Source organism: Elephantulus edwardii, unplaced genomic scaffold, assembly GCF_000299155.1.
Source record: "Elephantulus edwardii isolate Elephantulus edwardi_28Jun2011 unplaced genomic scaffold, EleEdw1.0 scaffold00017, whole genome shotgun sequence".
In the NCBI taxonomy this organism is placed as follows: domain Eukaryota; kingdom Metazoa; phylum Chordata; class Mammalia; order Macroscelidea; family Macroscelididae; genus Elephantulus; species Elephantulus edwardii.
This window is the reverse complement of record NW_006399767.1, coordinates 20,593,517-20,619,725: the sequence shown is the minus strand read 5'-3', so window position 1 is coordinate 20,619,725 and position 26,209 is coordinate 20,593,517. Positions and strand designations below refer to the sequence as shown.

At 39.2% G+C, this 26,209-nt stretch overlaps 1 protein-coding gene across 1 annotated transcript in view; it reads left to right on the top strand.

Annotated features, from left to right (window-relative positions):
* Positions 1-26,209, top strand: part of DNAH8 (dynein, axonemal, heavy chain 8) — a 555,032-nt gene that overhangs the window by 418,102 nt on the left and 110,721 nt on the right. Inside the window, 6 exon segments of the mRNA XM_006882162.1 lie at positions 936-1,041; positions 4,335-4,587; positions 4,694-4,884; positions 12,261-12,382; positions 15,379-15,497; positions 20,164-20,366. Coding sequence (XP_006882224.1) covers positions 936-1,041; positions 4,335-4,587; positions 4,694-4,884; positions 12,261-12,382; positions 15,379-15,497; positions 20,164-20,366 — 994 coding nt within the window.

Sequence of the window (26,209 nt, the reverse complement as noted above, 5' to 3'; positions counted from 1 at the left end):
GAGGTGGGGGGGAGGGGAGAGGGGTGCAACAATGAATGAGTGGAATTCCAAAATCTCTGTAGATGTTCATTGAAATGAAAAATAAAGAATTTTTTTTTAAAAAAGACACTGGTTCAAATCTACCAGCTGCTCTGAGGGAGACAGATGAATAATCACATTAGACTTAATAGCCTTTGAAAACATACTGGAGAGGGGCTGCTTTGAGTAAGTTATGACTAAAAAAATAACCATAGCAACATTGACCTATGAGTCTAGGTGAAGGTTATAGGAGAGCTCATCATACTAGTCTTAAACTTTTCTGAATATTTGTTGAAATTTTGAAATGTAAAAAAATACAATTTTTAAAAAATCAATGATGTATGAAAAGGGAAACCTGGTAAACTCTCAATTAAGCTCCTCCTGTATAAGAAACAGTAAATAGAACAGGAAGTGAATTTGAATTGGCAAGTAGAGTGCCAAACAAGCCACCTGTTTTGTGGTGGGCAGATTCAAGCTCATGTTTGGCCTGTGTAACCCCCTTGGTTTCCCAGTATTAAGGCCTCTTTGTTTCTACCACTTCTGACTGCAAATCAAATTAGCACAGAGGCAGTGTGGGAACAGCTCCATGAGAATACCGCCCTCTTAATAAACCTAGAGCTAGGAAAAGAGCTGTGGATAATTGGTCAAAATAGTTCTGGCAGATATATCTCTTACATGTCAGTATAAGTACTACGGAAACCTAATAATAGTGGGTAAAACTTTAAAAAAAACTATCTAAAGGAAGAAATATAAAGATTGCTAGATTTGGCAAATAATCGTCATTTCCCCCTCTACCATTTAAATAGCAGTTGGAGTTAAACATTTTCTAATTGATAATAAGCATGATTAAGTTGGAGTTGGCATAGTGCTTGGTAATTACAGTTCTCATGTTATCTTTGTTTGTTTCTTAATGACAGGAGTTAGAATCTGAGAGGGTTAAACTTTTAGAGGATGTTACTTTTAATAAGCGGAAGATGAAAGAACTTGAAGATAACCTCCTCTATAAATTAAGTGCTACGAAAGGTAATGCATTATTAAGAAGTAATCCAGTAAGAGATTCTGGATATGGGTTCCTGGTAAACTCATTCCAATGTCCTCATGATTATAGATGCTAAGAAGCAGCCAGGTTATCAATGCCAAAATAAGCAAGGCAATTTCCATCTAGACATTAAAGAGTATGACTGCAGGGAATCTGATTTTTGAATTAGCAAACAGACTGAGCATTTGAGAATAACACAGTTTTCTTGATATAATTGCTCTCTCCTGAGGAAAATAAAGATTCCCAACAGAGTTAGGTAACTCATAATGGGCTAATTTGCTTGCCCAAAGGAAACTAATCTGCTCAAGTTATGTTTCCCCCCTTGATTGACTTTTTCATATGGTGTTGAAATGCAGTTACCTCATTGTGTTATGACGTGTTTAATCAGTGTTAAAGGTACTTGTGCATCAAAGGCCCAGGTCACTCTTGACTTGAATTTTCTCTTGATTAGAAGTTAGGGATAGATTCTTCTTAAGGTGGATGAATAATTGTGCCACACTTCCATTTGCATGGTGGTATCTAGTATAGGACATGATGGTTGGTAAAGGAGGTCAGCTAAAAAGAGGAGGACAAATACCAAGATGGATTGGCACCGTGGCTGGAGCAGTGAGCTCCAACAACAGCAAAGGCTGTGGCTATGACACAGGATGAAGGGTGTTTTGTTCTGTTGAATATACAATTGGAAGAATTTGAGCTGATTTGATGGTATATAACATCATTAACTCACTCTATCATATGTTGTTTTTAAGTACCCTCAAGTCGTAGACGACTCATAGCGACCGTATGAACATAAGACCTGAACACTTGTATAACTTTTGTCATTTCTCCATGTTCATAAAGTTTCTGGAGGCAAACCATTTCAGAAGTGGATGCCACTCCTGCTTCCAAGCTTGTTTTAATCAGGAAGCTCCACCAAACACTGTCCACCGTGGGTAACCATTATCGCATTTGACACATCACTGTCACAGTATATAGGAGAAATTTTTTTCTGAAGAAGATATATTTATAGGCATGATATTATTTTGTAGTAGGCAAACAATAGCAACTTACATTCTACCCTTTTATCACAGTTAATTTCTGTTAAGTTGGTTCAAACTCATGCTGACCCAGTGTAGAGTGGAACTGCCCTAGAGAGCTTGCAATACTAAGCGTCTGAAAAAAAATTGCCAAGTTTGTATTCTCAAGAGCCCTTGGCGGGTTATTGAAATGTCAACTTTTCATCTAGTTAATGATTTGCACCACCCAGGAAATTCCCCATCCTTTACACACAAGAAAATTTGAACTCATTGCTTTCAAGTTGGAAATAACTCAGAACTGATCCTCCAGGGGCTTTCAGAAGCTATAAGATAACTAGTAAGATGTACATGGATATCTAGAGAGGGAATGGGAGAGGGCAGGGGGCAGAGGGTGAGGAGAAGGGATATCATGGGGTCACAGTGTTTAGTGGGTAGAGGGAGAGGGTGAAGGAATTAGGAAGGATCCAGTTGGGGATCTGAAAAGATGGGGTAATAGTGGGCATAGACATGATGATGCCTGGGAATGATTATATGAAATGCAATGTGAATGAAAAATCAAAACAAAACAAAATATATGGGAGAAGATTGTTCTTCTTTCTCCCTAGGACCACTGGTGGATTCAAACCACCACAGGTGTCATCTTTGAGTTAGCTGCACGACTTCCTGTGAACTGTTCCACCAGTGCTCCATCCTTTACTAGTAGTGTGATGATGAACAGTTTCAAACTTTAGTCCCTGGATTAAAAGAAAGTAAATTTACCTTTGAAAGTATATTTTGTATTATTCTACAGTGGCTCCTAGCACTAACTTTAAGGTGAGCTAGGTTAAAAGTCCTTTTATCTACCTTTATGGTATCCCATCTGTTGAAATTGTCTGTCTCTTGGTCCAGTGACTTCTCCCAGCCATTTGAGAGCCCTCTGGGCATTCTAAATTAATTAACAAAGGGAGCTGAAGGCCCCCTCTGGTGATCGGATCAAGTGTGTGTCAGAGCAAGATCTTTTTCCCATCTGATTGATCAGTTTGGATGTCCACAGTAGGTAAAGCACACCCTTTGGGGTAACCTGGCACCTTCCTCTATGTGTATCCTTATATATAGTTTGTTCTTATCAGTGAAGCACATGTCTGTCTGTTTGCTGTAATGCTGAAAGTTATACTAATGGTGTTTAAAGTGCCCTCAGGATCATCCACAGTAGACAGCTTTCAGCAGAGCTCCCAGGTTAGGACAGACTAGGAAGATTGACTATCCATTTCTGAAATAACAGGACTTCAAAACCCCTATGAATACTAGAGGAACACTGTTAGACAAAATACTAGAGGTAGAGCCCAAGGGGAAGTCACTAAAAAATGAGGAGAGGTAGAGGACCAGCGAAATAGAGAACAACCCTCAATGAAGTGAATTGACATAGTGACTGTGGCAATGGACTCAAATATTTTGTCAGAGATGATAAGGTGGCACAAGATAAGGCAGAGTTCAAATTTGTTGTTCACAGGGTCCCTATGAATTGTACTTGACCCAGTGACACTTAACAACAACAGGAAGTCATCTAGAACTCTAAGGCAAGCTGGAGAACGATCTTTGCAGACACTGTGGTCATGTTAGCTCATTAATGTCCATGTATCTACATGCATCTCAAAAACTAGTTTACTATGATGAGCATGTACTATATCTAAAAGCAATAATGAAAGGTAAAACTAAAGATAAAATTTTCTCTTCCCCCAAGGGCTGGCCAATAGCTAGAGAGAGATTGTCTCCAAATTTCCTGTTTTTGGAAACATAGTGTGTCCAGGGTGGCAAAGACTCATCTCCTAGAGCAGCTGGAATAGAGGAAGTATTGCTCACTTACGTAGGTCAGCCCTGCATGTAGTGTTCAACTGGTACCACAAGAAAAGCCAGAGGGATGAGTTGATGACACTTTGAAGAGAACCACCAAAGTGCTACTGAAGTGAAAACCATGTCACAGAGCTAAATCAGTGGGAGTGGATGAAACCTTGGTGATTATTTTTAGTATTTCAAGACCCATCTCATAGGCTGCCTTGAGAATTCCGTTTACAGGAGATTTTCAGGCAGAATGAGGGATAATCCTGCAAGAGGCATATTAAGAGGGGCAGTAGATGTTTGTTGTGATTTTTTTTGAGGGTCTACTCTTCTAGCTTGTGAGCCTTAAAAAGCTGAAAAATAACCCCAGACAATTTCAGAAACAATGCATCCTGCCTTGTAGCTCTTGCATCTTGAAGTCTATACTTTTCCTCTTTGACATTTAGGTTCCTTGGTGGATGATGAATCTCTCATTGGTGTCCTCCGAACCACCAAACAGACAGCAGCTGAAGTGAGTGAAAAGCTACATGTGGCTGCAGAGACTGAAATCAAGATTAACATGGCCCAGGAAGAGTTCCGGCCCGCAGCGACCCGCGGAAGCATACTCTACTTCCTCATCACAGAGATGAGCATGGTCAACATTATGTACCAGACCTCTTTGGCCCAGTTCCTGAAGCTGTTTGACCAGTCCATGGCCAGGTGGGCCCTCTCTGCTTTTATCCCAAAGCAGTATCTTATAATTGTGTTTGTCTTTCTAGTTTTTTTAGAAATTTTTATCTCTTTGGCTTTTCAAAATGTATTGTAGATCTGAAAAATCCCCACTACCTCAAAAGAGAATTACAAACATTATTGAGTTTTTGACCTATGAAGTTTTTACATATTCAGTCAGAGGCCTCTATGAAAATCACAAATTCCTCTTTGCCCTGCTTATGACCTTGAAGATCGATCTTCAGAGAGGAACAGTTAAGCACAAAGAATTCCAGGCTCTCATTAAAGGTAAAGTGTTGGGAATGTGAGTGTGGTATAGAGATAACATGATTTTTGATATATTATGAACCCCGTTGTATAATACATTAGAGAAATTGCATGTTAGTTAAATTCTTTACCTCCTCCCAACCCCTACAGACTTCTATACATTTGTTTTGGTTACTCAAGACGAGTTATTTCAAGTCTGTGCTAATTCTGTGATTCTCAGTTTTATAGTAAAATTATGTTTGGTCATTATTGCCCTTGGTTTAAAAAATAAAAATAACCCTTCCAAAACAACCCAAACCACAAACCAGACCCTAAACATTGGGCGACTCCTATTGGTGACTATTCCATGTGAGCCACGGTAGAACCCCACATCCCAGGTTTCTAAGTCTGTGATATTTCAAAAGTAGATTTCAAGGCCTTTTGCTGAGTCAAACAGATTCACCAAATTTTCAGATCTGAAAATTAAATACAGTGCTTTCTGGTAACCAAGCAATCTATTGCATAGAGCCCAGTCCTTTAAGCAAGGGAGTATCATGATTTTTCAACTCTTAACAAACTCATAGCAGATCCTTCTGTGGGTTCCTGAGGTTTTAAATTGTACAGGAGGAGATTGTCCGTCTTTCTCCCAGGAAACCACTGATAGATTTGAACCCCTACCTTTGGGTTAGCAGTGCAACTTCAAGAACTCCCATGATGAATTTTAGGGTGGTCAAGAAAGGTCAACTTGTACTTCATATTGAAATGGATCCTATTAATTGCTTATCTCAATTTTAAAAGTATAATTAATAAGACTAAGAAAAATATTTTCATGTAAATTAAGTATTTTTTAAGTACATACTATGTAAACCCACCATGTAAGTGTTGAAAATAAACAGGTGATGCTTTAAAAGAAGATGGAAATAATTTTTAAAATAATCTAAAACAAGAAGAGCCTAAGTGTTCTAAGAATGATAAAGGGAAGGCATTATTAGGTCTAAAAGGCAGAAGAAATTATGTGTGGTTTGTGAGATTTAAATAAAATATCTTGGAAATAGACCTTTGTGGGTTAAGTCAGGAGTTTTGGATATTGTTTGATATGTGGAAAATAATGTTTTGGTCTCTTTCTTATGTCTTTTGCTTTCTGTGTTATAGTTTAATACAACATTTGCTGCCTTCTCTTACAAAAAGAAAGAGACATTTGAGATGAACCAAGATCTGAATTTAAGATGTTACAGAAAGCAGTCTAGTTTTGTTGGTGCTAAGATTTGAAGTGTGTATGTGAGCATGTCCTTCAGTTTGTCCCAAAGATATGTTAGAATCATAACCTCTACACTTATTCATATCATTTTGTCTGAAAACAGACTTTTCTTGGTTATATTCATTAGATCATACCTGAGTCGGGTGAGTTCTAACTCTATTTTGAATAATGAAAAGATTGGATGAGACATAGAGATACTCATAGGCTAATGACAAGGAAGTAATCAGTATTACCAAGAATTTAGTTTGATCTTTCAGCCTCCAAAACAATGAGAAAACCAGTTTCTGATCTTTAAAGTCACCCCTTTGTGTTATTTGTGTTACAGCAGCGCTAGCTACCTGTCACTGTTGGAGTGTGAAGGTCTATTGTGATATGGGGAGGACTAGACTTGTGAATTAGTGACACCCTATGGAGGGCCTTGATTCCTAGAAGAAATATTTTCTTGGTTTGATAATAAACAAGAAGTTATTGAAAGGTACTGAGCAACGTAATGACAAGGCTGGTGTTTACTTTTAAGGAGGACTAATGCGGTAGACATGCATACAATTGGAAGAGAGAGGCTCAAGGAATTCTTATTCAAGAAGTCTTCCCAACTATAAGAAATACATTCCTGAGGGTAGACCTCAAGGGAGTTGCTGAAAAAACAGTTGGATAGGAGATGCCCCTGCATTTTTTCCCCCAGAATCATTTCTAACAAAAGATGGAAGTAGCATTGGAGTGCAGGTGCAGAAGAATGGCTAGGTAGATGAGCCTAGGCTTTGGCAAGCAGGAAGAGGCTACATGGAAATGTTGAAAGAGCTAGAATATATCTATAGCTTGGTGTCTGAACCCAGAGATTTCAGGACAAGGGGGCTGTATAAGTGGAGACAAAGAGTCAGAACCAGGTGCTTGTGCTGTGGACAACAGCACATCTGACAGCACATGTAGTTCAGAGGATGCAGTACCGGGAGCCCAGCTCATGACAGACAAAGTAGAGGGCAGCATGAAGATCTGAGGCCTCTTTCCCATCGAGACACCACTGCCCCAGACTCACCTCTCCCCACTCAGTGAATACAACAAGAGTTATCACCTGAAAGTGACTGGGGTCTTTGAAGGTGTGTGTAAATAAAAGGTGACTGAGAAACAGGACAGGAGAATGGGAAAAATTCACGAGGAGGGTTAGATTGTTATAGAAAAGTAGAGAAAGCTATACATCTCAATTTTGGTGGGAGTATATTTGAGACCCATTTGGAACATAAAACTGTATAGTCAGAAAGAACCATTTGTACAAAGGTAGGATCACTAGTGAAAGATTTGGATTTCATTTTGCTGGCAATAGGGAGCCATCTGTGCTTTATGAGCAGGGATGTGTGTGAACAGAGGAGTGCTTTCTGAAGATTAATCTGAGATTTGTGTGATAGTTTGATTGACAGGAGTGCTATCGACTCAGTAGGAAAATAATCTTTAAAGCAAAACTGGTTTATTGTTCAGTTGTATTGGTTTTGAACAGGCTTGCCTTTTGACAGAATTTTTTTTCAAAGACTTTTCAAAAGACTTTACTTTTATTTAACTTTCCCTGCCCTATATACAAACTTAACAAATAGGACTCCTCAAGCGTAGATCTGTTGTATTATTTTGAACTCAGTGATTAGGGGAAAGGAAGACAGAGACATATCATGGCAGAAGAGGTTGATTTCCCAAGAGTGACAGTTCCTTTTTATCAATCACTACTGCTTTTCTGCAATATTTGTAAGGTGACTTTGACTTTATTCTTCAATTGAGAATGCCAGGACACTTTTAAAAATGAAATGGACACCAGGGGCAAGCCAGCAGTATGACATGATGGACGTGTTATTTTCCCTATGTGCTTATTTTAGAAAAAACATTATCTTTCTTTTGTCACAGACATGTAAAAAATGATACCTCAAGGGTCTGCTCTTACCTTCCACATTAGACTGGCCCTAGATGTCCTGGAGTAGAAGGAGAGAGAGAGAGAGAGAAACAATGAGACATAGCAGAGAACAATTGCATGTTGTTGTTGTTGTTGTGTACCTTCATAATGGACCTGTAGCTGACCCTCCAGTGGGTTTTCAGAGGCAGCACATCACATGGGAGATTACCTATCTTTCTTCCGCAAAACAGCTGATAGAGTCAAATCAGTTATCTTTGGGTTGGCAGTGCAATTCCTTACCACTAAACCACCAGAGCTCATAGCTTCTTACCATGTGCCAATATTGTACTCAGCTGTCTACACACATTAATTTATTTACTCTTCACAGAAACCAATCTGGAATGTTGTTATTACACTCAATTGGCAGATGAGGAAACTGAGAGAGACTCAAGTTTATACAGCACAGCTGTATAACAGAAATGGGGTATTTTGGTGGGGGATAGGATGGGTTTTGAGTCTCAGGTGACTTGAAGGCACATAACAACAACAAAAACAACAAGATGTTGGTTTAGGTGCAGACAATATACTTTGTTTTGTTTTGTTTTCTTTCTTTTTAAAAATTTTATATTGATTTCTTTACAAAGTTCAAATACATTGTTTTTTAATACCAGATTTTTCCCATTTCCTTTACCACCCCCAGCCATCAAATTGTGCAGCCCCATGATTACTCCTCCCCTCATCCTCACCCCTCTGCTTCCACCCCCCTCCTTGGATCCTCATACTAATTCTACAATAATGGTTTTATATAGTATTTGCCCTTAAGGACTGAGCTAGTTAATGGAATGTAATGCTCTCCAGTCCCTCCCAACTTAGGCAGTAATTTACAAGACCATTGCTCCTATGTTGCTGCATAGTATTCCATTGTGTGAATGTACCTTAATTTCCCAATCCATTCATTTGTGGCTGTTTCCATGTTCTTGTGATGGTGAATAATGCTGCTATGAACATTGGTCTACAAGTCTCCGTTTGTGCCTCAGTTCTCATTTTCTCAGGGTATGTTTCAAGAAGTGGAATAGCTGGGTCATATGGAATTTCTATGTTCAGCTTTTTGAGGAAGTGCCAAACTGCCTTCCAGAATGGTTGTACCATTTGACAATCCCACCAACAATGTATAAGAGTTCCTATCTCATCACATCCTCTCCAACATTTAATACTTGCTGTCCTGTTAAACTTTGCCACTGCTACTGGGGTGAGATGGTGTCTCATTGTGGTTTTGATTCCCATTTCTCTTATTGCCAGTGATTTGGAGCATTTCTTCATGTGGCTGTTGGCCATTCTAATATCTTCCTCTGTGAACATTCTTTCTATGTCTTTTGTCCATTTTGTAGTTATATGATTAGTCTTTTCCTTGTGGACACCCAGAAATATTCTGTAAACCTTTGTTATGAGACCTTTGTCTGAGATGGTATTGCCAAATGTATGTTCCTAGTCGGTAGGTTTTCTTTTCACCCTTTTGGAAAAAAAATACGTTTTGATGAGCACAGGGAGTTAATCTTTAGAAGGTCCCATTCGTCAACTTTGTCCTCTTCAGATTGTGCATTTCTGACTATATTTGTCAGTTTCTTTATACCATAGACTAGGCCTTCTAAACTTGATCCCAGTTTGTCTCTGATGTTCTTTATGGTTATTGGCTTTACTCCCAGGTCTCTGATCCACCTTGAGTTGATTTTTGTGTGTGGTGTGAGATGTGGATCCTGTTTCAGCTTTCTGCAGGTAGCAGTCCACTTTTGCCAGCATTATTTGTTGAAGAGGTTGTCATTTCCCTGTTTGATAAGTTTTATTTCCTTGTTGAATATCAGTTGACCATAGAAAGCTTGGTCTATTTCTGTGTTCTCAATTCTGTTCCATTAGTCTATGTGTAGGTGCAGGCTACATTTGGAAACTGTGCAGTAACTTTAATGTCATCTGATGTCCCTGAGGCATATGAATGTATGAAAACCTTTCTTTGGAAATACTCAAGAAGAAAAGAGATGTTTGTATTAAACAAACAGGATCAGTTAAGTCTGCATGCAGATAGCTCCTCCCAGTAGCTCTGCAAATTAGCTGTAATGGTGCTGTTTTGTTAGATCTGTCCAATTGACTTCCAACTCAAAGTGACCTTATGTATAACAGGACAAACTATTACCTAGATCCTGTGCCATCATCACGATTTTTTATATGTTTGAGTCCATTGTTTTGGCTATTATGTCAATCTTTCTCGGTGATGGTTTTCCTCATAGCCAAGTGGGTAAAGAGTTGCACTGCCAACCTCAAAGACAAGTGGTTCAAATGCATCAGCTTCTTCATGGGAGAAAGATGAGCTGTCTCCTCGTGTGCAATTTAGAGCCTCTGACAACTTGTTGGAGACTCAGTTGTGAGTTAGTCCTGACTCTATGGCACATAACAATAGTAACAACAACCGCTTTAACTAGCATAATGTTCTTTTCTCACAAATTGATGGTGTTAGAGTAGGGCTTTGTCGTTTATGGGGTTGCAGAGGAAGAGAATCATGAAAGGAGTGTTTACAGGTTCTAATGGTGTGTGACACGCAGAGCTGCTGACCCCAATACAAAGATGTTTACCTGACAGCAGTATGTTAGCTGACACATCTTCTCCAGAGTGTGCTGGGCTGAGAGAACACAGACCTGTAATCTCCTCCCTTCTCCTTTCACCCAAGATATATTGATCTGTGAAGTGTAAGGATTTGATTAATTCTTAAGGAAGATTATGAGATTTAAAAGTCCAAGAATGACTGTTTTGCATATATCTGAATTAAGCAGCTGTGGAGTTGGAATTATTATGATAAGACTTTATTAAAGACCGGCTATAGAGGGATTTTGAAGCTGTAAATGTAATCACATATTTTGTTGGAAAATTGCCACATTAGGTATGCTTATTTGCCTTGTTATTTGTTTCCAAGTTCTGTTTGTTGCTACACCATGTTTTTATGTGAATGAAAAATTAGCATAGCACCCTTATGAGAATACTCAGAGGCGGGGGTTAGGGTACAGTTTGCAAGCAAATGTAGATGGTGAATGCTATTCGTGTGACAATACAACACAGTGCTCACATTCTCCACTAGAGCCAAGAGGTCATGGGTATGATCTGGTTTTCCCCACAGGATCCCGAGTGCCTGGCACATACTGAATACACAGTAAGTGCTCAATACATAGTTATAGGATAAATGAATTCATAAATGGCCTGGGGCAAGAAGCGGTGCCACAGTCCCAAAGGCAGATAGTTTGAGGCCACTGGCTGCTCCACGGGAGAAAGATGGGTAATCTCCTCCCTTACAATTAACTGTCTCTGAAAACCTGCCAGAGGGTCAGTGATGGGTCGAGTCCTACTCTACGGTACACAATAACACAACATGTATTAATAACTCTGAATACTTTGTTGTTATTGTTACTGGGTACTGTCAAGTCAGAACTTACCCATTGCTGGCCCTCTGGCAGTTTTCAGAGGCAGCAAACAGCCCATCTTTCTCCCTTGAAGCAGCTGGTGGATTCAAATCATGTGCCCTTGGGACTGCCATGTAGCTTCTTAATTCTAAGTCACCAGAGCACCCTGAAAACCCTCCATAAATGTATTAAGTATCTATCTCTCTATCTTAATTTACCTATCCATTCAGCTATCCTTCATCCATCTGCCCACCCATCGAACCACCTCTCTATATCTACCTGGATATACACAGGTAGAAGAGAGGGGCTGTTGTCACCCCACTGTCCATCACAGATACTCTGGAAGTTCTATTGTAGGGGAGTAAAAATTAGCAGGTGGGAGGCCAGAAGGCTGAGTGTAAACACCTTCTTTGTCTTGTAATTCCTTCTTTCTGTGTAACCTAGATGAAAAAATAAAATTGAGTATCAAATTTCTGGAAGGATAATGAATAATTGAAGAAGTGATTTTTAAAAATTGCACGTGAAAAGATCAATTTATTCATTGATATGGTAATAGTCTTTAATATCGGATTGTTAAAAAAAGGCAAGCCATTTCAACCATCAAAATTCTTGACAGGGAAGAATTGACTGAGTTATGCTCTATATTTTCTATAAGTATAGAAATCATTAAGTAAAACACTAAAAGGAAAAATACCAAGAAGTTAACCATTTTTTGTTGTATCATTATTTCCCCATTTCCCCACATTACGTATTAATATGATTGTCTAATTTTTTTACTATGTGGGAAACTGTTTTGTAAACTCTAATGGCACACTTCCCTTCATTGGCGCCATGTGGCATTTTTCCACAGGGGGAGCTGCCCTCGATCTGAAAGCCTGTCCGCCCAAACCATTTCGCTGGATCCTCGACATGACCTGGCTGAATCTTGTAGAGCTCAGTAAACTTCCACAATTTGCAGAAATCATGAATCAGGTAAAAAACAACAACCAGTGTTTAAAAAATACAGATCTATAAAGCCAGTTGGACTGGACCATTTTAATTGGAGCCATCAGGTGGCAATGCTGGAAGCCAATGCCCTGAACCCAGTAGTATGGATTTAAGGTGCTGTAACTCTTCAAGATACACTGAGATCCATTTGTCTAAAATCACTCAGACTTTTAAAAGTAGATTTCTAGGCCTTTTCTCTTCATCTCACTTAATCTGAAAGCTCCCCTAGAACCTCCCCACCATGCCACCAGCTGTTCATTCCTAGCATTTGACATACTGATGACTTTACTTCCATCATCATAGCAAGAGTAAACTACTGTGATATGGCAGACTAGATGCTACCAGCCCACTGCCTTTGAGTCTTTTCCCACTTGTGGTTTCCCTCCATTGAATTTCCAAGGCCGTAAGTCTTTACAAGAGGGGACTTCCCAACTCTCATGGTAGCTGGTGGATTTGAACTGGTGAACATTTGGTTAGCAGATCAATACATTATCCACTATACCATCAGGACTCCTATGGACATTAATTTAGGAATATGTGTTACTTTTTGTCTCTATAAATAAGATTTTAAATGCCTATGTTAGTTATTGTCACATGAAATGGAATGGGTACTTTGCAACAATAATAACTCTATAATGGAAACATCATTGCCTGCCATTTTAATAAATAGAAAACCAAGATCCAAAGATTTTATCTCCTTCTTGTTCAAAGTTGTATTGCTAGTGTATAGTGGAGCTGTGATTTGATCTCATGTTTTTTTCCATAAATACATGATTTCTTTCTCTTAAACTCCTTTTATACCATTGAATGAGCCAGGCATGTGGGAACCGGCCAGTCCTTAGGAAGGTCAGAAGTGTTCAGGGGCGACCTGTCATCATTCAGTCTATTGGAGGGAAGGCAGGGAGAAATAGAAAATCAATCTCCCAGCCAATAGGTCTTAGGAATTGAAACAATAACCTCAAACAGCAGTTTCCCTGGCATTGGCCTTTGAGACCAAATTGTTTAATACTTGGAAATAGTTTATGCTAACATGTGAAGGTCAGGAAAAGGGACAGAAAATGGAGTTAACTGCAAGAGCTGAAATCACCCCACTGTCCGTCACAGATAATCCAAAAGCTGTAAGGAAGCCCAAATTAGCAGGTGGGAGGCCAGTAGGTTGTCTGTAGACGCCCACTTTGTGTGTGTGTGTGTGTGTGTGTGTGTGTGTGCGCGTGTGCGTGCTTCATTCTCTCTGCCCTGTGTTCAGCAAGAAGCCTTCAGGGGGCGCTGTGAGCAATAGTACACAAGTATACGTTCAGTGTGGTCCTCCGGCTGCAGCCTCTGGACCCACTGCAATCTCAGGGGGAAACAGGCAGTTTTGAAACATTTCAGGACAACTGCTTTATTATTCCTTTTCACCCATCTGTGTCCTCACCACGGGGTCCTGTTATCTATCTACCCCTATGAACTGCTAATAAGATGAGTGGCTGTGGGCAGCTTCTTCATCTCACTATGCCTTGGATTCTTCACCTGTGGAAAAAAACCCAGAGGGATAATAGAGATAAAAGTACACTCCTGAGATCTGCACATGATCTTTCCTTTCTATGCATTTGCTGTTTGCTAATTAGGGCTCCCACAGCTTTACAAAAACTGCTTACGAACACTGTCTAAGTAATCCAGCTGATTGTTGGTCAGGAGCAGCATCAAGCTTGTTAATCTCTAGATTCTGTAATTAATTTTGGCAGCATTTGGGCTTCAGGGAACACCTTTGGATGCCCCCAGAAACATGTCGTTCTTCTTAGGCCTCTGAAAGAACAGATATTTGAGGCTGCCTGTTGGAGACATTGATTCCTGTCTTAGATTTAAGGTCTTACATCTGGAATCACTGGGAAGGTGCAAGTTTCGACGTTTTTGTTTTTTGGGGTTTTTTAAAATTAATTTTAATAGACATTTACAGAGGTTTTGGATTTTCATTCATTCACTGCCACACTTTTCTCCCTGCCCACCCCTCCCCACAGTTTTTATGTTTTTATGCCATTGTTTTTAAGTAACCGGCACCATCTGCCTTTGAGTCCACTCTGACTCATGGAGACACACTGTCCTAGAGGGGCGGTGATCCATGGGTTTTCACAGGTTCGTGTTTTGGAACTAGTTCTCCATGTCTTTCTTCAGATGCAGCTGTGGGTGTGCTTGAACCTCCAGTTTTTCAGTTAGCAGCCAAGTACGTTAACCGTTTGGTTATCAGGAGGGTCTGCGTTAGTGGCTCTCAATCAAAGACTGACTTTGTGCCCCTTCTCCGGACCACTCTGCAGCGTCTGCAGTCATTTTTGATGGGGGTGACTTGGCAGGAAGCAGTTAACTGACATCTAGACAGTAGAGAGAAGGTAGGGATGCTGCTAAGAAGCCTAGGTTTATAGGATTGTGCCCACAACAAAGATTTATCTGACCTAAAATAAGGGTAATGTTGAGGCTCACAAATCCTGGCCCAAATGGTTTTCTTCCCTCTTCCCAGACATTTGTTGTTTCAATACAATCCTATTTAATGAATAGTGTGGAAAATCTGCAAGGAAATTGTAATATCCATGCTATGTAAGTCATTGCTTCTGAAGAAAAATTTAAACTGTGTTACTATGCTTAAAAAAATCCCCCACCGACAACAAAAAACTACCTGCTTAAAAATAATGACCTGAGGTTTTTCCACCATTCTTTCCAATATATCCCAATTATATGTGATCCTATATGGAGCATTGGTGGCATAGTAGGTTAAATGATGGCCTTCCAACCCAAAGGCTGGTACTTCAAACCCAACAGCTACTCAATGGAAGAAAGATGGGCAACCTTCTCCCATTAAGATATACGGCTTTGGAGACTCAATGTGGTGAGTTGGCATGAGTCAGAAACCACTTGATGACAGTGAGTTTGGTTGTTTTGGGTGGGTTTGTTTGTTTGTTTGCTTGCTTGTTTATGCTTCTGAAGCTGACTAATTGACTTGTTTCTTTTAGATATCTCGTAATGAGAAAGGATGGAAAAGCTGGTTTGACAAAGACAGTCCAGAGGAGGAAATTATCCCTGACGGATATAACGATTCTCTGGATACCTGCCGCAAACTTTTACTCATCAGGTGAGTCTGGCTGCCATCAGTCCTGGACGATAATTCACTGTATTGGTAAACGACATATCTTACCTTAGTGTTTACTTCTTTCGATGACCCTGTAGTTACCATGAGAAGTGAATATGCTTCTCAGTTGCAGTTTTGGATGACAGTTCTTTCTTCCTTGACAAATAGAATAGTTATGGTGGGATGGAGTAGGGGTTTTAATCGTGCTTTTAGGGGAAATGGTGCAAAATATGTTTTTATTATTCATTTTGCCTATCATTCAGCAAATCCCTTGTTTATTTGATTTACTTCTTTAAAAAGAAAACAGACCTCACAAATCCATAAGACAATTAGTTTCCAAGCTGAAATAAGAATATTGCACTGTATAAATGCTAATTTGGTTATTAAAATGGAAATAAAAGTCTGAAATTGATGTTAATGGGAGAACATTCTTCTCCTCAATCTTCATATTTTTACATATCTAGTAGCTCAAAGTGTCACTGATGTGTGTGTGTGAGATTGGTGAACACGTGAGGTAAAGTTGAAGTGTTAGTGGTGAAGAAGTGTATAGATCAGGCCCTAGAAGCATTCAAAATGTTATAGGTTATATTGTAGCAGTTTTTGTCTTTCTTGATAAGCTTTCATTTCTTAGAAAAAGTTGTTTGTTGGGTATTACTGCCCTTTAAGGATGGCTAGAGTGGTCAGCAATACTGACCTAGGATGTGTTGTTGTTAGGTGCTGTTGAGCCAACTATGCCCAGGCCCATTGTAGCAGTCATTATGTCGATCCATCACATTGAGGCTCTTTCTCTTTTTGCTGATCTTCTACATTTCCCAGCATGATGTCTTTTTCTAAAGATTGGCACCATTCGACAACATACCTGAAGTGCATGAGATGAAGTTTCACCCTCCTTGCCTCAGAGGAATATACTGGTAGCTCTTTCTCCAACTCAAATTTGTTCTTCCTTTCAGAATTCCAGTCAATACTCTTCACTAACACCACAGTTCAAAGCATCAATTCTTCCTTCTTCACTGTACTTGTCTATGAAGTGACTAGGGGGCTCTAAGGGCCTAGTAGTGAAGAGCTGCTCTACAAACTTGAATGCTTGAAGCTCAAATCCATTAGCTGCTCCATCAGAGAAAGAGGAGCAGTCTCCTTCCATGTGATTTACTGCCTCTGAAAACCCAAAAGAGGGTCACCTGCTATGGGCAGGTCCTGAGTCAATGGTACACAACAACAATGACAACAGCAACAACACGAAGTGATTGAAAAAATACTATGGCTTGAGTCAAGCACACCTTAGTTTTTAAACTGACATCCTTGCTCTCTAGCATTATGAAGAGGTCCTTGAAGGCAGATTTGCCCACTATGCTGTTGTTGCTGTTGTTATGTGCTGTCGCGTCGCTTGCGACTCATAGCGACCCTATGTACAACAGCCCTAAACTCTGCTCTGTCCTGTGCCAATCGTATTGTCTCTGATACACCCATCCCGATTACCCCTGTCACTGAATCAATCCACCTCATAGAGGGCCTTCCCCTCCTGCGCCTGCCCTCCACCCTACCAAGCATGATGTCCCTCTGCAAGGACTGGTCCCTCCTTACAACATGTCCAAAGTATGTTAGATGGAGCCTCAGAATCCTTGCCTCCAAGGAGCAGCCCGGTTTAACCCTTTCCAGAATGAATCTGTTTGTTTTCCTAGCAGTCCATGGTACCCTCAATATTCTTCTCCAGCACCACAGCTCAAAGACACCAATTCTCCTTCTATACTCCCTAGTCATTGTCCAACTCTCTGATGCATAACAAGTGATTGCGAAGACCATGGCCTGTATCAGACGCACCTTAGTCTCCAGAGAGACACCATTGGTCTTCAGAACTTTGGAAGTCTTTTTTATTTTTTTCTTGCCGCTGACCTGACTATTGATTGTGGGTCCAAATTAGATGAAATCCTTGATAGCTTCAGTCTTTTCTCCATCTATCATGTTGTTGTGTATTGGTCAAGTTACAGAGTAAAAAAGAAATATTTGCTTTTTTTGAAACAGATGTGACTATCTCTTAATCATTATTTTCAAATTGTATCTATGTCAAATCATCTGACATAAAAATCCAAAGAGCTTGACTATGAACTAAATATAAGATGACATTTATTTAATGTGCCTATCTGTGTAGAAGCTACTGCTTCTATATATAGTACATGTTGCTGCTGCTGTTAAGTGCCATTGAGTACAACTCATAGCTATAATATGAAATAAATTAAATGAACTTCAAACATCTTAATGAAGTAAAATGTATATATAAAATAAAATAAATATTGTCACTCTAGGTTAGTGTACAAATCAGTGACATTGATTATATTCATTATGTTGTGAACCAAATTATCACTCTCCATTTCCTAAATTTATTATCACCTCAACAAGAAACCACGTAAGCAATAAATGACTACTGACTCCCCAGTCCCTCCAGTCTCTGATAACAACTATTCCTTTTTCTGTCTTTATGATTTGCCAATTCTAGAAGATCTTTCTACTGTCACCAGGGTCATGTACTATTAGTCCTTTTATGTTTTCAAGACTCATTCATGTTGAAGCATGTATTAAAATGTCATCTCTCTTTCTGGCAGAATAAGATCTCATTGCATGGTGATAGCACATTTTATTATCCATTTGTCTGTTAATGGGCACTGGGGCTTTCCTGCCTTCTGGCTATTGTGAATAATGCTGCAATACATATTGATGTGTAAAGATTTGTTTCCATCCCTGCTTTCAGGTGTTTGGGGTATGTGTGTGGGAGTGGAATTGCTGGGCCGTGACTAGAAGGTGACCTGACGACAACAGCATGGTACTTCTGTGTTTAAACTTTTTGAGGAACCATCAGAGAATTTTTCACCATTTTACCTTCCCGTCAGCAGTGCTGACTTTCCAACTCCTCCACACACTTGCCAGACCAATTTTTGTCATGATAGCCATTTTAGTGGGTGTGAAATTCTGTCAACAGCCAGTTGGCCTTTCTTATACACAGGAGTTGGCAGAGAACACATCCATTGGGTTCTGACTGAATCCTCAGTGCCTAGAGAGGAGCCTGATGTTTAGTAGATAATCTTTGTCAAATAATTAATGTGCTCCTGCGTGTTATGGTTAGTTTGGACTAGTAACTGCTAATGAATAGGAATCTATTTGCCTTAGCAACTATGAGATAATCACTAATTTTAAAAAAGAAAGTTTCAGAGAAAATAAATCCCACAACGTTCTCTACAGATTTTTTTTTTTTAAAAAAGACACTTGGCTCAATTGACTGCTAAATTCACCTTCAGATTGACCACAGATTGTGTTGGTGTTGGCTCTGTTCCACTCCTTCCCATTGCCTAGCACCCAAACCACATACTCATCCAGACATAGAAAATGTTGCCATTTGTCTTACACAGATCTGCATCAAGGACAGTAAGTTTTTGTTGTTGTTGTTAGGGTCTGTTGAGTGAGTTCTGACTCATAATGGCTCTGTGTACAGCAGAATCAAACATTGTTCAATTCTGCACCATCCTCACAATCATTGGCTTTGTTTGGACCCATTCTTGTAATCACTGTGTCATCTCATCGTTTGAGGGATTTTCCTCTTCTCCCTGGATGCTCTCCCAAGTACAATCTCCTTCTCAGGGTTAGTCTTTCCTGATAATATGTCCAAAGTATGAGAGAAAAGGTCTGGTCATCTTAACTTCTAAAGCACAGTCTGGCTGTATTTTTTCTAAGACTCAAACTCAAATTCATTGCCATCATGTGGAAACAACTCATAGTGGACCATCCGGTGGTGTTTTGAATGCTGTGAATCACACAGGAAGAGATTGCCCATCTTTCTCCATCAAAGACCCTGGTGGATTAGAACCACCAGAGAGGCGTTTCTTTGGGTTGTGTGTATAGTCAGAACAGACACATAGCCAGTGGGTTTTTAGAGGCAATAAATTGCTCAAGAAGAGATTGCCCATATTTCTTCTACAGAGCAGCTGATGAATTTAAACCTTTGGGTTGACAGTACATTTCCTTACCACTAAGCCACCAGAGCTCAATTATACCCCTAGAGTTTGTTTATTATTTTGAAAGTCTGTGTTATGCTCAATATCCTTTGCCAACACCATAATTCAAAGACATCATTTCTCGTTTGGTCTTCCTTATTCATTGTCTGACTTTTACATATATGAAAAACCATGAAAATAGCATGCCTTGGGCCACATAAAGGCAGCCTTCATCTTCTAAGTGGCATCTTTGCTTTTGAACATTTTTAAAGAGGTATTTTGTGGCAGATTGGACCAAAGCAATATGTCATTCAATTTCTCTTTATTTTTATTTTATATTGGTTTCTTTACACACTTTGCACACTTGCACACTTTGTGTTTCACACTATTCTTCATTTATATTGTATTTCATACAATTCTCATACATTGTATTTTATAAAATTAATCACCATTGGACTATGCCCATTTTTATCCTGATTTTTCAGGTCTCTTTGCCAAATCTTTCCCATTTCCTTTACCCCCTCCTTCCACCCACCAAATTATGTGACCTGTGGATTCAAGTAAGAGAAAATACTTGACAGCTTCAGCTTCAGTATTTTCTCCATTTATATTGTATTCTTCTGTGCTTAAAATGAAAAAGAATAAAAGAAATAATAAATTTGTTACCTCTGACTTGTATTCATGTCTAGGTCTTGGTGTCCAGATCGTACTGTTTTTCAAGCAAGGAAGTACATTGCAGATTCTTTGGAAGAGAAGTACACAGAACCAGTTATCTTAAATCTGGAGAAAACTTGGGAAGAAAGTGATACGAAAACACCTTTGATATGTTTCCTGTCCATGGGCTCAGATCCCACCAATCAAATTGATGCATTGGCCAAGAAGCTGAAGCTTGGTATGATCAGCAAACTTTGAAACTAAGCAAAATCTCTCTCTTTATCTTACATTTTACCTTTTATAATTGCATAGTTAATGCTTAGAAGTGTATCTGTAAGACTGGGTTGGAAAAAAATTTAAGCTTTTCCTCTTTTAGGTCTCATACATGAGGATATAAGTTTTAAAATTTTTATTTTATATTGGTTTGCATACAAAATTCATACATATTGTGTTTCACACTGTCCTTCAGTCACATTGTGTTTCATACAAGCATTCCCATTCATTGTGTTTTATAAAATTAATCACCGATGAACTATACCTACCATTACTGCGTCTTTCCAGATCCCTGTCAGATAGTTCCCATTTTCTTTACCCTTTCCCTCCACCCACCGAATTCTGTGACTCATGATTTTCCCCAGATCATCCTCACTCCTTCCTCCCTTGAGCCCTCATACACATTTTACTAGTTATCCTATTTTTCCAATAATGATTTTGTGCAGTATTTGTCCTTATGAGATCGAGTTAGTTTACTAAGCATAATGCTCTCCAGTTTCTCCTATGTAGTAATTTTCAAATTGTTGCTTCTGAGTGCTGCATAGTATTCTATCATATGAATTTGGGCTCTTTCCATGTTCTTGCTATTATGAGTAATGCTGCTGTGAATAGTGGTGTACAAATCTCCATTTATGTCTCAGTTCTAATTTCCTTGGGGTATATTCCTAGCAGTGGAATAACTGGGCCTTATGGAATTTCTATGTGTAGTTTTTTTTTCAGGAAATGCCAAACTGCCTTCCAGAGTGGTTGTGCCTTTTTACAATCCTTCTGACAGTGTATGAGAGTTCCTAATTCTCCAAAACCTCTTCAACATTGATTGCTTTCTGTCCTGTTAAACTTTGCTACTGTTACTGGGGTGTGATGGTATCTCTTTGTAGTTTTAATTTGCATCTCTCTTACTGCCAGTGATTTTTCACATTGCATGAGAATATGATTTAGCTATCTTTGTTCAGAATATGGTACATTAATCTATCATATCCTGAGTTTGTTTGTTTTTGTTTTTTTTAAGTTGTAAGCAGGTGACCATACTTTCTGTATAGGTGCCTAGGAACAGTGAACACACAGAAGCAAATGTTAGTCCCGTTTCTATATGGCCAAGTGGGAAGGAGTGGTGCTGAGAACCCAAAGACAGACAGTTGAAATATCCCAGTCACAAAAAGACAAATATTGCATGGTGCCACTGTTGTAGAACAGGAATGATCTTGGGGTTGGGGAGAGACTGAGTAAGATGGGTTCAATAATGAATACTGCACTGAAACAGAGGAGGGAGAAAACTGTTTAAAAGAGATATATGATTGGGTATTTCTGTCATGACAGGAGTCTAGAGCAATGGCTACATGGTGGAGTGACCTGGGGGAGGGTTTGTAAAACAATTAAAGAATCTTTTCTTTTACTTTTCCAAGAGGATAGTGTTCTGGGGTGGGGAGTAGCCTTGGGAGGGAACAAATCTACAACAATGAATGAATGGAAATCCAAAGCCTCTGTAAATTTTCACTGGGCAGTCTCTTCTTGTGTGATTTACAGCCTCTGAAAACCCGCTGGAGGGTCAACTATGAGTCCATTCTGACTCGATGGCTAATAAACATGTTATTTGTTATTTACTATTGTTTTGAGGACCGTTGAGTTGGAACCAACCCATAGCTGACCGTCGATCAGGTTTTCAGAGGCAGTAAATTGCATGGGTAGAGATTGGCCATCCTTCTCCCGTGGAGCAGCTGGAGGATTAAAACTATGTGCCTTTGGGATTGCAGTGCAGCTTCTTTCCACTGCAACAGAGCTCGCTAACAGTAATTAGGAACTCATTTGTTCATATTTTCATTCAGTAGTCTTTTCATTCATTCAGTGCCTTAGATTCTAAGATTACTGAGATGAATATAGCATAGCTGTGAAAAAACAGACACTGGAAATGTAACTAAAGACAATGTGACAGTGTCTATAATGGATGTAGGTAGATGTAGCTTGATTACAGGTTTCATAGCTACCTTGACTACCTGTACATCTACGTGAAAGCATCACAGTTGATGAAATCTTGAACATGGTCTTCAAAACGAGAAAAGAACCTACCAGATGAGAAAGTAGGCAAGAGAAGGAAATTTACTACTGAGGGAAGGAAGCAAGACAAACAGTTATAAGCATTTCAGTTGTTGGGACATTAATTAAATCAGTAGAATCAAAATATGAGGACTTGCACAACTAGGTAAGAATGAACCATCCTGCCAGGAAGGCTGTTTTCAGCTTTTTAGACATGAAAATCTGAATGCCATAGGTATTGTCTTTTGAGAGCTATTGTCTGTTATTCTCAGGTCTCTAGAATTATATCTTGAAGTAATGATTCGTGTTAACCTTATAAAGTTTATAATAGTGACTGATAATGAATCACTAAACCTGCTCTCTGAAATAAAACTTATATTGAATGTATTCTATAATTAACCTAAACTTGTCATGGACAAATATTGGCCACGGACCACAGCCTGTGGTAGCATGATATCTTTCACTCACTTCTTTCCCATCTTAACTTTCTTACCACATTTGTTCTGTTTTATATTGACCCATGCTGAAATGGCAACTGTCTTTCTCTTTGCACATTGATCCCCAGTGCTAATAGTTCCAAGATTCTCTTGGCAGTTGCTCATGGTTAAGTCTCATTAATTGTTAGTATATTTGAGCCTATTGTTGCTTAAATGTTTCAGTTCACCTTGTTGAGAATCTTCCTTGTTTTTGCTGACTCTCTATTGGACCAAGTAGGATTCTTTCTCCAGGGAGTGACTGGTTTCTCCTGATAGCATATGTGTCCACAGTACTTGAGATGAAATCTTGCCATCTTTACTTCTGAGGAACAGTCTAGCTATACTTCTTCCAACATACTATTGTTATTTTGGCAGTCCATCATATATTCTGTATGCTTCTCTAACACAACTATTCAAAGGCATCGATTTTTCTTCCATCTTCTTTACTCATTGTTCTGCTTTTGCATATATATGTTGGTTTTGTTGTTGTAGTTATGTGCCATCAAGTTGCCTGTGACTCATAACGACCCTATATACAACAGCCCTAAACCCTGCTCTATCCTGTGCCAATCCCTCTGTTTCCAACACACCTATTCCCACTACCCCAGTCACTGAATCAATCCACCTCACAGAGGATCTTCTTCTCCTGCACTGTCTCTTCACCTTCCCAAGCATGACATCTTTCTCCAAAGACTGGTCCCTCCTTGCAAAATATCCAAAGTATGTCAGACAAATCTTTGCCTTCAGAATCTTTGCTTTCAGAATCTTTGTCTTCAAGGAACAGTCTGGTTTAACCCTCTCTAGGATGAATCTGTTTGTTTTCTTAGCAGTCCATGGTATAGTTAATACTCTTCTCCAACACCACAGCTCAAAAGCATCAATTCTCCTTCTGTCCTCCCTAGTCATTGTCCAACTCTTTGACGCATAGCAAGTGATTGCAAAGATCACGGCCTGTATCAGGTGCACCTTAGTTTCCAGAGTGACACCATTGCTCTTCAGTACTTTGGCAAAGTCCCTAACAGCAGACTTTCTTATTGCAATATGCTTTTAACTTCCTGGCTGCTGTTACCAAGAGTGTTGACTGTGGAGCCAAGCAAACGAAAGCTGTTAACAATCTCAATCTCTTCACCATCCATCCTGGTGCTGCCAGTTGGCCCAGTGAGAGGTGATTGAAAATCATATAACTTGGGTCAGGTGCACATTACTTCTCAAAGTAACATGTCTGTATTGGGCACTTTAAAGAGGTGCCCTGCAGCAGGTTTGCCAAATACATTATGTATTTTGATTTCTTGACTGCTGTTTCTCAGACATGGATTGCAGATCCAAATAAAAGGAAATAATTGGCAACTCCTTTCTTTTCTCTGTGTATCAATGACATTGTTTATTGGTCTAGTTGTGGGGATTTTTTTCTTTATGTTGAAGTGTACTCTATACAGAAGGGTGTAGTCTTTGATCTTCATCAGTGAATTCTTTAAGTCTTTTTAAATAATATCCACAAGCAAAGTTATATCATCTGTGTATTGTTCACTAGTTTTTCTCCAATCTTGATGCCACTTCCATTTTCATTTAGTCCAACTTCTCAGAATATTTGCTCAGCATACAGATTAAATATGATGAAAGGATTCAACCCTGTCACACACCTTTCCTGATCTTAAAGCATGTAGTAACCCCTTGTTCTGTTCAAATGACAGATTTGATCCAGGACTTCCAAATCCCATTTCAAATTCCCCTTCTCTTTTATTCCTTCTTGCTGCCTTCATAAGATAAATTAGCCAGTTATTTGATAATAACTTGAGAGATGGGGCAGCTTCAAATAGGGTTTATATGAGGAAAGAGAATGAAAAAATGCAATTATGGATGCTAGTACTGGTTATGCTTTACAGTGAGAGATTCTAAGCAGGTAAATTCTGTGTAAAAGGCCTAGGGGCTGTAGTAAGGTGGTGTTAGCAGATAGATTTAGTGACTGGAAGCTTGAGGGAGAGAGGAGTACAGGAAGATGGATGAACTTACACGTGGAATTTAAAACATAAGAGAACAATGAAACCACAAGCACATAAAAATAGTGAAAAATTGGATACAACAACATATACAGATGAACGTTCTTCAATAATTCAAGAATAGTATTTAATTATGAAAATGAACACATTTTTAGGGGGGAAAGGAAATGTGCATTTCCCCCCCTCAAATCTGTTGACAAGTCCTGAATAGAGAAGTAATCATGATGAGAAAAGTATTAGTCTTAGTCGTGATGCTAAGCTTGGAAGATTGGGTGGGAAAGACTTAAGATTTTTAAGATGTCATATACTAGATTCTGTTGTAGAACACAGGAAAAGATAAATGGTTTTCCTTTTTATTTTGAGAGAGGACAACATAATCCTAATATAAATATCTTAGCCTAAAAAATAGTGACTACCTAAAAGGAAAAAGAATTGACCCTCTTTATTAAGGTAAATGAAGAATCATAAATAATATACGTGTAAGAAAAATTTTATCTATCTTTTCAGTTCCTTCAGTTTAAGAAATGCTGAACGAGTTCAGCCCTTTTGATTTTCTGACTCCAGCTCTTAGCACATTTCAATATGATATTTTACTTTGTCTTTTGCGTCGCCCTTTGAAATCTTTTGGTCAGCTTCTGAATTTCTTGATTTCTTCCCTTTGCTTTGGCTTCTCAGCACTCTAGTGCAACATTCAGAGTCCTTTCTGACATCCATCTTGGTCTTTTTTCCCGCCTCTGTCTTTGACTGACCCCTGCGTTCTTCCTGGATGATGTTCTTGATGTCCTCCCACAGTTTATCTGGTCTTTGCTCGTTAGTGTTCAAGGCCTCAAACCTGTTTCTGAGATGATTTTGAAATTCAGATGGGATAGACTCAAGGTCAAATTTTGGTTTCCTTGGACTTGATTTCACTTTCCTTAGCTTCAGCTTGAACTGAAACATGAGAAGTGGTGTGTTTCACAATCAGCACCTGGCCTAGTTTTCAAAGCTGATACTGAGCTTCTCCAGTGATTCTTTCCATAGATGTAATCAATCTGATTCCTATGCATACCATTAGGCAAAATCCATGTGCATAGCCTGTGTTTATGTTTCTTATAAACAGTATTGGCAATGAAAGTTTAAAAAAATAAAGAGGGAGGGGGGAAGGGAAAAGGGGAGGTGCTTTTATTTCTAATTGTTTTTTAGGAGAATTCGTTCTATTTTTTTAAAGCAGTCCCAGCTGAAGTTTTCACGAGCTGTCATTCACGCCTTGTCTTCCACCTGAAACTGGTTGAAACTCACCAGTGTCAGCTCTGAGTTGGGGTGGG